This window comes from Dipodomys ordii, unplaced genomic scaffold (assembly GCF_000151885.1).
Source record: "Dipodomys ordii isolate 6190 unplaced genomic scaffold, Dord_2.0 Scaffold39, whole genome shotgun sequence".
Classification (NCBI taxonomy): Eukaryota; Metazoa; Chordata; class Mammalia; order Rodentia; family Heteromyidae; genus Dipodomys; species Dipodomys ordii.
Window position 1 is genome coordinate 6989492 of NW_012267255.1, and position 14168 is coordinate 7003659.

General features: G+C 42.4%; 1 protein-coding gene across 1 annotated transcript; it reads right to left on the reverse strand.

Moving 5' to 3' along the window:
* Window positions 1-4885: 4885 nt before the first annotated feature.
* On the reverse strand, window positions 4886-13967 carry LOC105987028 (chromosome unknown open reading frame, human C1orf52). Its single transcript, XM_013018187.1, has 3 exons — window positions 13665-13967; window positions 12833-13031; window positions 4886-6050 (listed from the first exon to the last, which is right to left on the reverse strand). The coding sequence occupies exons 1-3, from the start codon at window positions 13947-13949 to the stop codon at window positions 5977-5979; spliced, it is 558 nt and encodes a 185-aa protein (XP_012873641.1). The 5' UTR covers window positions 13950-13967; the 3' UTR covers window positions 4886-5976.
* Between the last annotated feature and the right edge of the window lie 201 nt (window positions 13968-14168).

A 14168-nucleotide genomic window follows, 5' to 3' on the forward strand; every position in this document is an offset into this window, starting at 1 on the left:
TTCCAGACAGTCTGGAACCCCAAAATCAGTCCTTCCCCTAGGTGGCAGTTGGGTTCAGAGAAAAGAGAATTGGAAAACTCAAAAGCACAGGGCAAATGTAGGGGCTTATTATCTTTCTTCCTCAACTATGGAGCAGTCAAGAGAAATTAACTCTCCCATTTGTTACCCTTGGAACAGGCTTTAACTGATCTTTTGCCATGGATGGCTCAGATAATTGCTAATTAGTTTACTATGGAGGGAGGGCAGGGTAGAGACCAGTTGGAGCTCAAGTAATTAAGTCTATATTTTAAAAGAGAGAGAGAGGAGGGAGTGAGCCAGCCAGACCTTCCAGACTTGGCATATAACTTCCAGATGTTATGGGAACAACAGCGAAGGCTTTTAGACCATTATTATTATTATTTCATTTAGCCACTGAGAAATGTGTCTTTTTATTATTATATTTAAGGAGTTATACAAAGGAGGGTCAATTTATATCCATTTCTGAGTACAATGTATCTCAATGTGATCATTCCATCATTCTCCCACATCTTTCAGACCACACCTGTCCCCTTAGGTTGAGAATAATATTAGGTCATTTGCAGGAACATCGATGGACTTGGAAAAAAATTAGGTTAAGTAAGTCAGGCTTACAAAGGCCTGTGTTTGCTCTCCTATGTGGAAGTTAGATCTAAATTATAAACATATATGAAAATATAACCAGGGTATAGGTGGATTATATGAAAATTGACTAAAGCATCATCTATTCAGTGGTGTAACTGTAATGAACAATGTTCATTATGGTTTATGAAAAGGAAAATCAGGATGCTTGGGAAGGGCAAGCAGAGGAATGGAGACAAGAGGGTGGGCGAAAACAGTCATAATATTTAATGTATTTATGTGAATTAGACCATTTTCTGTAGATGGACAGAATGGAAAGGAAAGCCTCAAGACTGGTGGAAAGAAGACAGAACATGTCCACTGACTGCTGAACAAAGCCTCAGGCAGGCTACAGGTATGTTTAGCTCAATAGCGATAGCTAGCAAAAAAATAGTCACAGGGTCCTAACCCAACTGCTTCTATCCCAACACCCAGACTCAGTACATGAGCCTCAGAGGAGTTTTTCTTTTTTTTTTTTTTTTTTTTGAGTCCGGTCATGGGGCCTGAACTCTGGGCCTGGGTGCTGTCCCTCAGCTCTTCAGCTCAAGACTAGTGCTCTACCACTTGAGCCACAGCGCCACTTCCGGCTTTTTTTTCCTTTTTGCTTATGTGGTGCTGAGGAATCGAACCCAGGGCCTCATGCATGCAAGGCAAGCACTCTACCACTGAGCTACCTTCCCAGCCCCGAGGAGTTTTTTTTCTGAGCTAGCTGGCTTCTACCTTGCCGGAAGAGGTTGTTTGGTTATTTCATTGCAGTTTGTTTCTGAGGAATTCTAAATTTAAAACATTAATGCAAACTTCCTATTGTGCCAGAAAAGGTTACTAGGATTTCCATCCCTTTTAGAATTGGAGACAGGTCATTATACCAGGCAAAAAGCTATACTTTTACTTCGATGATATAAATCAAATCCAGTTTCTTTTCCTTTTTCAAACTGGTAAACACAGGGTAAAACCGAGAGGAGTTCCAGACTCAAGGTACCAAAAATATTATAGACACACCAGATGTGACTTCTCAAGTCCACTCTGCAAGCCTATCATTTTGAGGGCTTGTCTGGGAGCCTAGAAGCAAGGTAAAGATCACATCAAAGACATTTCTAGCTGTGGGAAGGCTGTTCTGGAGAAAGACATTCTGACACCTGACCCCGCCCAGGTTCTGTGACTCTAAACTCAAGCCATAATTTGAAATGCTAGAGGAAAAGAAATGCTATTTAAGGGAAAAGTTGCAGCTTCAGGACATCTCATTTTGCTTAAAAAATGGTAGACTTTGACAAACAACTGAAAAGCAGATAGATAGATAGATAGATAGATAGATAGATAGATAGATAGATAAAGATTCTTTTGTTGTGTTGGTGATTGATCCCAGGACCTTGTCAAGGAAGGTCAGCACTCTATCACTAAACTATAATCCCAACAATTAAAAATTTTTTTTACTCTCTTGTTTTGGTTGGAGGTGGTGGTGGTGGGAGGGGCTTGAATTCAGAGCCTAGGTGCTTGCTGTCACTTAGCTATTTTTGCTCAACGCTGGAGTTCTATTACAGAGCCATAACCCTATTTCTGAATTTTTGATGGTTAGTTGGAGATAAGAATCTCATGGTAAGTGGCGCTGTAGCTCAAGTGGTAGAGTGCTAGCCTTGAGCTGAAGAGCTGAGGGACAGCACTCAGGCCCAGAGTTCAAGCCTAACGACTGATCAAAAAAACAAAACAAAACAAAAGAATCTCATGGACTTCCTTGCCTGGGCTGAGTTTGAATTATGATCCTCAGATCTCAGTCACTTAAGTAGTTAGGATTACAGGTATGTGTGAGCCACCAAAGATCAGCTGAAAATTTTTTTGGAGAGATGAGAATATCTCAGCCTTCCTGCTATATTTTAAGGGTTTCAGTTATGAATACTTCAAATAAACAATAAGCTAAATCATGAAATATGTGTTAATCTTCCAAAGACAAATTTACATATTGGCTTTATATTAAGCAAATCCATTTTAAGTACTGCTGAATCATACCTATACAAATAAACCAATCTGTAGGTTAATTCTGGCATTTCTCTCTTCTAGTATGTAGCTAAACTGTTTGGATTTTCTAGTTCAACTAGATTGAGTAAATTATTATCTTTCTATGCAGTTTTCTCACTTGCATAGTTTGTAATAGCACCTCCTATTCAAACTAAATGAGTGAGTGCATCACGTTAAGCAAGAGCACAATGCCTTACATATCATAAGCACTTAGACATTTCAGTCACTCGGTGCTGACCTACTGATGGTGAAAAGCAGTGAAGAAGTTGTGATAAATGAAACAAAGAGCGAATTCTTTAGCTAATTCTTGGCGTGAAGATAGTCACTAGGAAGTTGGAGGACGGTCAGGCCTAGCAAGTGGGTTACGTGAAGACACAAAAGCTGGTCCAGGGAGCTGTGGATGATTTGTTAGAGATGGATTAGAAGTGTGTGAGAAGGGATAGAAAACACAGGCAGTACTGATGGAATCCACATGATAAGATGGAGGTTTTGGGTTGCTAGTGAACATGGGAGATTGTGTGGCTTTCCACACAATGTTTGTGAAACCAAAAAACTGCAACACCCTGAAGTGAAACAACACTATTTAATGAAGGTGTGTTGTACAAGAGTTACTAAGGGTTACTCGCTCCCTAGGAGGGAGCAGTGACTGGAGATCGTGGGATAGCCTGAGGGGCCCAGAGGTTCCATGCTGCCTGCACTAGCTCTCCAGGTGTCCTTTAGCTCCTCTGACTGGATGGCAGTTCTGGCACACACCTCTAGCATCCAATCAGTCTTCACATGCAAGTCTTCAATGGGCAATGGGTCATGACATGGTGTGAAACTGCTTGAGGCCATGGTAAGGTACACAGAACCTCTATGGGAGACAGAGGAGGGAGCTTTGTCCCAATTGCCTAGCTTGGCTCTGATTGGATTTTGATGTATAATCAGACACATAAGTTCGAGGCTTCACAAGAGTATTCTGGCAAGCCACAGTGTAGTGAACATCATTCTAGGACCTCTCAGGAGGGATAAGAATCCACTCTGTAAATGGTTACTGAGGGGATGGGAAGGTGGTTCAGTGGTAGAGTGCTTGCCTTTTATGCATGAGGCCCTGGGTTCGATTCCTCAGCACCACATAGGTAGAAAAAGCCGGAAGTGGCACTGTGGCTTAAGTGGTAGAGTGCTAGCCTTGAGCTGAAGAGCTGAGGGACAGGACCCAGGCCCAGAGTTCAGTCCCCACAACCAACAACAAAAAAAGGTTACTGAGATAGAGGGTTATGGAAATCCATTTCCTGGTCCGGGTACTTTGCTGTTTAAGCAAAACATAAGCAGGTACATTTACCCATGGTTGGATTGTATTTTGAAAAGAAAGCCAGTGAGACATAAATGATTGGAACAGAATGATCCAAATACGCAGCCTCCTTGCGGGGCACTGACCTGTTAAGATAGCCATGGTTTGTGCTGATATAGATACATATCTGCTAGCAGTGTTTAAAAAACTACAGTTTGGGTGACTTACTGAGGAATAAAATGTGTACCCTCTCAAAAAAAAACCCACCACCACCCCAAAAAAAACCCCAACAAAGGTAATACTTGCTCTCCCATTTCTAGAAAATCACAAGGATGAACTAGTGAGCTCTTATTCTGTTATAATCTATCAGTTGAGCCAATAGGTAGGTAGTAAACAGATTAGGGAGACCTCATATGAACAAGCTGTAATTCCAGCTATGCGGGAGGTGTAGGACAGAGCAGTGCAGTCAAAGGCTGGTCCAGGCAAAATGCACAAGACATTATCTGAAAAACAACTGAAACACAATTGAAGAAAATGGGGAATGGCCAAAGGATGCTTGCCTAGCAAGCAAGAGGCCTGAGTTTTCCAATACCATAAAATATGTAGTGCTGGGCACAGGTGGCTCACACCTGTAATCCTAACTACTCACGAGGCTGAGATCTGAGGATGGTGGTTTGAAGCCAGCCCTAGCAGGAAAGTCTGACTCATCTCCAATTAACTGCCAGAAAACTGGAAGTGGCACTGTGACTCAAGTGTTAGAGCACTAGCCTTGGGCAGAGGCTCAGGGGCAGTACCTAGTTCAAGACCTACAACTAACCAGGCCCCCCCCCCCCATCATTTTCATTTCAATATGCAGTGTCCTGTAATTCTGTCTTAAAAGCACAAGCATCGTGGAAAGAGAGTTTACTTCAGAATACTATAAATAATTGTATTGAATTTTATACTATAGAACTCACACCAGATTACATCTAAGTACCCCGTGCTAATTTTATTATTATATGCAAAACAGTAAAATAGCTGGGCAAAGAAAACACACAGAAGTAGGGCTGCTAGATAAAATACAAGTTGCTCAGGAAGAATAGGCCCTGGGTTCAAACCCCAAACAAGATTAAATCTGAATGTCAGATAACTTTAAATACAAGTATATTTCAAACACAACATACAGTAAAACACTGTCTGGGTACTCTACACTTTGCTAACTCTGTAAAAGAACCCTTTCTTCAGTCTATTTAAAAGGAAATGAAGGAGTAATCACAACATAAGGCACCTACAGTAAGAAGTCACAGAGAAGGCAAAGATCTCCATCACAACCACCTAAGAATACATGGGAGATGGCAACTAATGTAATTCTTCAAAATTCACTATATTTGGATCCATGGACAGGTGGTTAAATGTGTTTGGAATTCACATGTCCTGATTTAATTACATATTACTCACTAGTGATGTAACCTTGGACAAGTTACTCAAGTTAGTATGTTCAAGGAAGACGATAATACAGGCACAAAACACCTGGAACCTAAAGAAGCATTCCCTGTGTGGTAAATCCCTATAACAACTTACAATCTCATAGGGTGAGAAGGATACTTGTCACAGACAAATATTCAAATGTTTATATAATACAGTAATAGAGATATTGAATAATTTTATTTCCATGATCTATTTACACTGTACAAACACTGATGAAAAGCACCCACAAGTTCACAGTACAATATATTTACTTTAAAAATATATTCCTTTATAAAAGGTTCATAGAACACGGGCAGGTCAATATGTGACACAACTCTTAAAGCATGTCACTGATTTTGTGATACATAACAAGAATGCTTCCAAGTCCAGTCAATTTCACAATCACAGGTCACCACTGGAGTTTTAAATACATAGGTTTTAAATTAAAGCAAAACAGAACAAAAGAATTCTACAGCGGAAAATTCTGAGGCAATACTTATTAGTTCATAATTTTCAGAAATATTTGTCATAATCCACAATTTCAATTTAATCTGTTCAATAACACATTTGAACAAGTTTAGCAGTCCAGAAATTAATTCTTCTTGTCATGGTTTTTATTTTTTCTTCTTTGCCAGTTCTCCTGCTTCTACTTTGCGCTTCTTAGCAGTATGCTCATCTTTTTCATCATCTTAAAATAGGAAAGAATTTTAATGAGTACTTTTCAAAAACCAAACATGGAAAATAGTAGTTTCATTAATTTTATACCCAAAAAATCCCTCATCAACTCAGTATACCAATAAAAACAAAAATAATTTTTAGAATTATGATATTAAATGTATGTAAAATCAAGCAATATTTATTCAACTGTAGCAATATGAAATTTACTAATTGACCCTTTAGGCTCTATTAAGGTTGCTTAAAATAAGTATAGGGCAAGGTGACAGTGCAGTGGCTCATTCTTGTAATCTCAGCAACTCAGAGTATGATAAGGAAGACTGCTGTTTGAGGCTAGACCAAGCAAAAAGTTAACAAGCCAGCTTTTTTTTTTTCTAAGTTTAATAATCAGTAAGTCAGGTGTGGTGGTGCATACCTGTGACCTCAGCATGAAAAGCCTGGCAAAAATGCCAGATACTCTTGGAAAAATAACTAAAGCAAAAAAAGGGATAAGAGCATGATCCAGTGGTAGAACGCCTTGTCCCAAATCACAAGACCCTGAGTTCAGAATCCAGTACTACCCCTACATTTGTTATTTTAAAAATTATTTTATTTCTATGAAAATCACAGTTGTGGGCTGGGAAGGTGGCTCTGTGGTAGAGCCCGGGGTTCGATTCCTCAGCACCACATAAGCAAAAAGAAAAAAGCCAGAAGTGGCACTGTGGCTCAAGTGGCAGAGCGCTAGCCTTGAGCTGAAGAGCTGGGGGACAGTGCCCAGGCCCACCCAGAGTTCAGGCCCCACAACCGGACGCCCTCCCCCCCCAAAAGGAAAAGAAAATCACAGTTGTGCTGAAACAGTTGCTCTCTCAAACTCCACAGTATTTACATTGCATATATTTAAATATAATCTATACTTTTCAAGAATAGAGCGCATTGCTTTCCTTTTCAAGTATCAATTGATCATGACACCATTTAAGTGGTTACCGTCTTTTTACTTTTCAATCTTTTCTTTTCTTTTTTTGCCAGTCTTGGGCTTGAATTCTGGGCCTGGGCGCTGTCCCTCAGCTCTTCAGCTCAAGGCTAGCACTCTACCACTTGAGCCACAGAGCCACTTCCGACTTTTTCTGCTTATGTGGTGCTGAAGAATTGAACCCAGGGCCTCATGCATGAAAAGCAAGCACTCCACCACTGAGCCAACTTCTCAGACCACTTTTCAATCTTTTTCACCTCCTAAATCAACTGCTCTCTCCCCAAATCCTTGTGTATTAAGTACTCAGCCAGGTGCAGAAGGCTCATGCCTGTTTCTGAGGATCACAGCTCAAAGCTAACCTGGGGCAGGAAAGTCTGTGAGACTCTTATCTTTAGCTACCAGAGCAGAGCTGTAGCTTCAAGTGGTAGAGCTCTAGCCTTGAGTACAACAGCTCTGGGACAGCACTCAGGCTCTGAGTTCAAGCTCTAGGACTGGCATATAGGTAGAATAATGTAGAAAACACTATACTTTTAAAAATTTGAGCAAGGATTTATTTTAGTATATCAGGTATACAGAAATAGAAGAGAAACATTTTCTGTTCCCCATGTAGGAAATGAGAATTAACGACTCAAAATGTTTTAATTTTAAGGGTACAAAGTTATTTTGAGGCTGTTATAAATTGTAGCTCTTAATACAAATACACATATATACTCCATCATTTAAGTCACTTTATCAGCTCTTTTCTTTGAGGTAGTGCCTCAATTTGCTCCTAGCTTCCTATTTGTGCTTCTTCGTACGGCTGGGTTGACAAATGCACTGGACAAAGTTAAGAGCCTAGCAGACTTTTCCTCAGCCTGGAATTACAACTCTCCCTACTTCCCTACCTACCCACATTTGCCTCTCAAGTAGCTAGGATTATGACTTGAACCCAGCTTCAGTCTTGGTTTTCTGAGTTTAATGATCAAGTTTGTCCTGAATTTGTTAGGAATGGTGATATATTGAAATTACTTTCTAAATCTACTACAAAGGTATTAACATACATAGAAAAGATGATCTGAGATACTTCTGCTTTAATTCTATCACATATTTCAAGTACATTTATTGATAACAAAACCACAAACTAATGAGGTTGAAAACTAACTTCCTATAAGTGATTTGTGCAGAACTAATGCCACCTAGTGTCCCATTAAGGTATTGACTTACTATTGGCAGAAAAAATAAAAATGGTCACTGATCTGACTTTTGAACTTGTTTACTCTATGCCATATAGAGTAAGACATGGATACTGTAAAATACTATTACAGAGTGCAGATACTAGCACAAAGAACAATTTTTTCTATTACAGAAAAATAACTGTTTCCACAATGGTAATCCAAGATATATAAGCTTCAACTTATCAGTATGAATGCTCTTATGTTTTTTTGGTGCTGGTCCTGGGGCTTGAACTCAGGTCCTGTGGTTGTCCCTGAAATTTTTTGCTCAAGGCCATACTGCTCTACCAGCTGAGTCACAATTTCATTTCCCATTTTTTGTGCTTAATTGGAGATTAAGAGTCTCATGGATGTTCCTGGTTTTGAACCACAATCCTAAAATCTCAGTCTCCAGAGTAGCTGGGATTACAGGTATGAGTCACTGGTGCCCAGTAAATGAAATTTTAAAAAACTGAAGTAAAAATTACTAGCTACACACCTAGACTTTTATAGTTAATGTCACCAAAGCTACTCATACTATCTTATTTATCTACTCAAACTGTCTTACTTATCCATATTTCATAGCCATTAAACAGAAGTTCTGATAAGCAGGAGTCAATAATTAATTCCCAGATCCTCCTCTAAAGTCTCTGCCCCCCCCCCCCCCCCCCCAACGGCAGCAAATGTACAGGCAAGGCAAAATAAAACTAACTTGATAATCTAAAACACAATTTTCTGAGCATCTGTGGCTCGGGTCTATAATCTTAACTACTCAGGAGGGTGAGATCTGAGTATGCTGGTTCAAAGCCAGCTGGGCAGGAAATCTTGTGTGAGACTTAGCTCTAATCACAGAAAATGCTGGAAGTGGCACTGTGGTTCAAGTGGTAGAGTGCTAGTCTTGAGCAAAAAGAGCCCAGGGATGTCTACACCCAGAGTTCAAGCCCCAGGGCTGGCAAAAATAAAAACAAGAACAAACCCCAAAACAGCCGCCCCCCAATATAAGAATATGAAATTTCTTACATGTGATTCTTCATAAATGATAAGTAAATCCAGTGGCTAAAAATTTTTTCAAGGAAATTGAGATTTCTAGTGACTTGGTGGACATGATATAGGAGTTTTTATTTATTTATTTAGGGTCCAGTTGTGGGACCTGAACTCTGGGCCTGGGCGCTGTCCCTCAGCTCTTCAGCTCAAGGCTAGCACTCTACCACTTGAGCCACAGTGCCACTTTCGGCTTTTTTCTTTTTTTTGCTTATGTGGTGCTGAGGAATCGAACCTAGGGCCTCAGGCATGCAAGGCAAGCGCTCTACCACTGAGCCACCTTCCCAGCCCTATAGGAGTTTTTAATGGTAACAATTACTTGAAAAAAAGGAAGCCATTGTTACAAATGAAGAATAGCCAATACCAGTACCAAAACTGAAGAATTTAGAATTATCCAGCTTTATATGGCCAAAGCTTGTGTTTTTGTCTTTTTTGCTTACATTCACATTCAATAGAGGACCATCATATGATCAGAGCAGAAATGATCTGTGTCAGCAGCAGCAGCAGCATTAGCCATCACTTTCGTAAAATTATTTTCAACTAAATTCAAAAGTTCAAGAAGATAATGCTCATCTTTTTTGGCATATAATCCACAAAGAACAAAGCTATATAAGAGTACCAGCATACAGCAATCTAGTTTAAATATATGTCCAGTGTGTCTTCACTGCCATTTTTCCTAGGAGAGCTATTATCTCAAACATTCTAGCTTATAAAATGTCAAGAGACCAAACTTCAGCTTGCTAAGGCAAATTCCTTTTAAAATGCTGCATTTGAAACCCTATACTATGGAACTGGGAAGGTGGCTCAGTGGTAGAGCGCTTGCCTTGCATGCATGAAGCCTTGAGTTGATTCCTCAGCACTACATAAGCAGAAAAAACCAGAAGTGGCACTATGGCTCAAGTGGTAGAGTGCTAGCCTCAAGCTGAAGGACAGTGCCCAGGCCCAGAGTTCAAGCCCAGGACTGGCAAAAAAAAAAAAAAAAAGATAAAGAAAAAAAGAAACCCTGTTTATAGCTGTTTGAATTTAGATAAAATTTAAAAGGATAAAATTAGATAATATCTAAGATTGTTTTCTCTTCTGTAAAATAGTAATAATCATGTGATGTGCCACTACCATATCAGGTTGCTAAAATAATAAGTTAGCAAATTAGAGCTCAGCAAGTCTTGTTTCATGACCACAGACAAGTCACATAAGCTCTTTTCTACATTTCCCTATATGGTTTTTACAAGGCTTTATAAAAGACTACTTCTGTAAAAGTATTAATATTACTCAAATGCTCATTTAAGATCTCAAAAAAAATTTTAGGGATGTATTTCATTAGTGACTTCTACTACATGGGAAATCAGTGGGAGAAATAGAAAAGATCCAAAACTGGTTAAGACTCTTGCCAGTTAGTTGCATTTTAACAACAAAAAAACAAGCAAGCAAAACCTATCTCTAAGTAAAGGGGGCTAAATATAAGTAGCCTTTATATTATGTGAAGACCAGAATTCTGCTTAAAAGGCACATATTATCTAAAAATGGTAGAGTCTAAATCACTAAGTGAAGTCATACAATAAATACTTACGAGGCATTAATAACTACAACTTAACATACAGAAGATCAGGATCCTGCTGTTGATGTTCATAAAAGACACAGATTGATGAAAAAATAATCACACAGGTGGTAAATGAAGCAAGCAGTATTAGCACACATAAGATATAAAGCAGTAAATTAAGCCAGGTGCCGGTGGCACATGCCTAGGCTACTCAGGAGGCTGAGATCTGAGGATCGAAGTTCAAAGCCAGCCCAGGCAGAAAAAATCCACGAGACTCATATCCAATTAACCACCAGAAAACTGGAAGTGGTGCTGTGGCTCAAGTGGTAGAGTCCTTGCCTTGAGCTGAAGAGCTGAGGGCCAGCGCTCAGGTCCAGAGTCCAAGCCCCACGACCCACACACACACACAAAAAAGAGTAAATTACTAGAGATTTTTCCTTTTGGCTTGGATTTTGAAAGATGAATTTACTAGCTACAGGAAAAAGAAATTTCAGATCAAGAAGCAATATACATCAAATGTCAGGGCACCATAGATCAGCACCATCTATTTATTCAGTTCCAAAAGATCTTATAAAGTAATAAAGGGAAGAAGGGACCTTAAAAATAATGGTGACAAGACAGGTGCCAGTGGCTCATGCCTGTGATCCTAGCAACTAAGGAGACTGAGATCTGAGCATCATGGTTCGAGGCCAGCCCAGGGAACAAAAGTCTTTGAGACTCTTATCTCCAATTAACCAGCGAAAAGCTAGAAGCAGAGCTATGGCTCAAGTGGTAGAGCACCAGGCTGGAGCAAAAATGAACAGGGACAGTGCCCCAGGCTCTGAGTTGAAGCCTTAGTACTGGTATTACATACATACATACACACAGATATAAAATGGTGATGAGAGAAGCAGGGCCTATCACAGAAAGACCTGACTCCATTCTGCTGCTGATGCTCAAGGCAATCAAGTTCGAATCAGATCTAACTATTAGAAACAATACTAGCTGCAATGTGAAGAACTGGGAAGGAGATAACAATTTGAAGGCAAAAATTACTGTGGTAGTACACCTAAGAGATGAAATTATGACACTATAAACACAAGTAAGAGAACTAAATCATTATCTCTCTCTCTCTCTGTGATGGGACACAGGACCTCCTGCCTGCTAAGCAAGAGAACTAAATCTCCCTCCCTTCCTCCTCCTCCCCGCTCTGATAGTACATTGGACCTCCTGCCTGTTAATAAGCAAGAGTCACAACTCCGGGCTGGGAAGGTGGCTCAGTGGTAGAGTGCTTGCTTTGCATGCATGAGGCCCTGGGTCCCATTCCTCAGCACCATATAAACAGAAAAAGCCAGAAGTGGTGCTGTGGCTCAAGAGGTAGAGTGCTAGCCTTGAGCTGAAGAGCTGAGGGACAACTCCCAAGCCCAGAGTTCAGGCCCCACCACAAAAAGACCAAAATTAACACCTCCAGCTCCTTGCATTGGCTACTTTTATGTTAGTCTTACTTTATGCCCAGGCCAGCTTGGGCTATCATCTTTCTTACCTTTCCCCCTTGTCACTGGGGATGTGAAGAGCAAGGTGTGCCCAGACACTGTGCTTCCTCCATAATTGGGGTAATAGGTGCAAGCCACTGTGTCCAGCCATTGCGTGAGAGGGAGTCTCTAGGATTTCTTTTGCCAGGTTCTGGCCTCAAACTAAGATTCTCCAATCTTGACCTCCCAAGTGGCAAGGACTACAGGCCTGTAGCACCCCTGCCTGACTCCACATTACTTTCTTGTTACTATGCAGTAATGCTCAGTTAAATCAAATTCAGCCCACTAATTTTAGTTTTGAAACAGCTTCCATACAAACAGAACCCTTCAGCACTTCACAGCTGTAGTCACAAGCAGTCACGCATTAATCGCACTGTTCTAATAATAATGCACTACGAATCACATTAAACTACTGGCTAAACTATCTATAGAGACTTCACTGTAAAACAGAATATGATCTTTCTCATGAACAGGCCTGAAAGTATCCATTTATGAAGTACCTCATTCTTTCTTTTTATGTCCCTCACAAGAACCACAACTCCTACAAGACAGCCTGGCCATCCTTACCTGATTCCACTGTCTCCTCCCCTTCAGGGAGAAGCCTAGCTTTCTTAGCATTCTGTGGGGCATCGTCACCATTGTCCTCATATATGTTGGACCATTTTATTGCCATATCCAGCTCTGGAGGCGGGGCTTTCTTCTCGGTAGTGTAGGTTTCCGGAGGAGGTACATAGTTTGATTTCCATACTCTGAATTCCTTGGGAGGCTGTTAATTAAGCACAGTAAGACGCCCGGTGACGAACCGAGGTTCTTAGGATGTGTATGAGCACATGCACCTCCCTGCCGTTCGCTTAGGGTTCTGGCTTTTTTGGCTCTTTATTTCCTTCCAGGTTTAAGGCACAGTTATTATTATTATTATTATCATCATTTTTTTCCACGAAAACCACAATAATTCTGTTCAGTGATAAGTCAAAGGGCTCCCTATGGGAAGAAAGCTAATAACTTTTTAGTTACCAAAGAAGAATCCAGTCCCAGACATTAGGCCGAGGCTGACCCCTTCAGGAGGCTGCAGCAGACACTGTCCGGGAGGCAGCACAGCAGGCACGTTCGGCGTCAAAGGGGAGGGGTCTCGGGGAGCAGCTGCAGCGGGGGAGGGGGCGGGGGAGCGCCCCGCCGGGGGGGGGGCACCGAGCGCGGGGGCGGGAGGCTCTCCTCGCAGGGGGCGGGGCTGCGGGTCCAGTCTGACACCCACCAGGTGGGGGGGGTCGGGGCTCCCCAGGGGCTGGAGGGGGGGCGGAGCGGCGGGGGGGGGTGGCTGCGTGTGCGGGGTGGGCGGCGGCCCCCGGGACGCGGTCTGGAGGCGGGGTCACGGTCGGGGAGGGCCGGGGCCGGGCCTCACCTCCTCGGGCGCCTTCACCACGCGCCTCTCCCAGTCGATCTGCTTGTTGAGCGGGTTGTAGAGGAAGGCGGGGCGGGCCACGCTGCGGAACAGCTCCTCGGGCCCCGGCAGGCGCTTCTCCGCCCGGCTCCCGCCGCCGCCGCCGCCGCCCGCGGACTTCGCCGGATCCGAGGTCTGGCGGCTTGTCTCCTCCGGCTCGCTGGGATCCTCCTCGCTCGAGGACTCCGAGCTGCTGCTCCCGTAAGCCGCAAAGTAGCTCAGGGGATCCTTCTCCTCCGCGGCCATGACGGCGGCGCGCGACGACCCGGGACGCGGCCGGAAGCCGGAAGTTGGGAGCGGCTGCCGGGCCCGCCCCGCGGTTGGCCCCGCCCCGTGCCTGGCTATTGGCTGGTGCTGGGCGCCCTCTGGCCGCCGCGCGGCACTACCACCCGGCTGAAGGATGGAGCGTGAGGCCCTGGCCAGCACTTGCCAAGCAGGGGCTTCTTTTGCCCGTTCCTGAGAAGC

Coding starts and splice junctions, on each gene's coding strand:
- LOC105987028 (XM_013018187.1), bottom strand. CDS start 13,949: ATGGCCGCGGAGGAGAAGGATCCCCTGAGCTACTTTGCGGCTTACGGG. Junction 13,032..13,664: donor TGGTGAAGGCGCCCGAGGAG/GTGAGGCCCGGC, acceptor CTTAATTAACAG/CCTCCCAAGGAATTCAGAGT. Junction 6,051..12,832: donor GGAGGAGACAGTGGAATCAG/GTAAGGATGGCC, acceptor TCCTATTTTAAG/ATGATGAAAAAGATGAGCAT.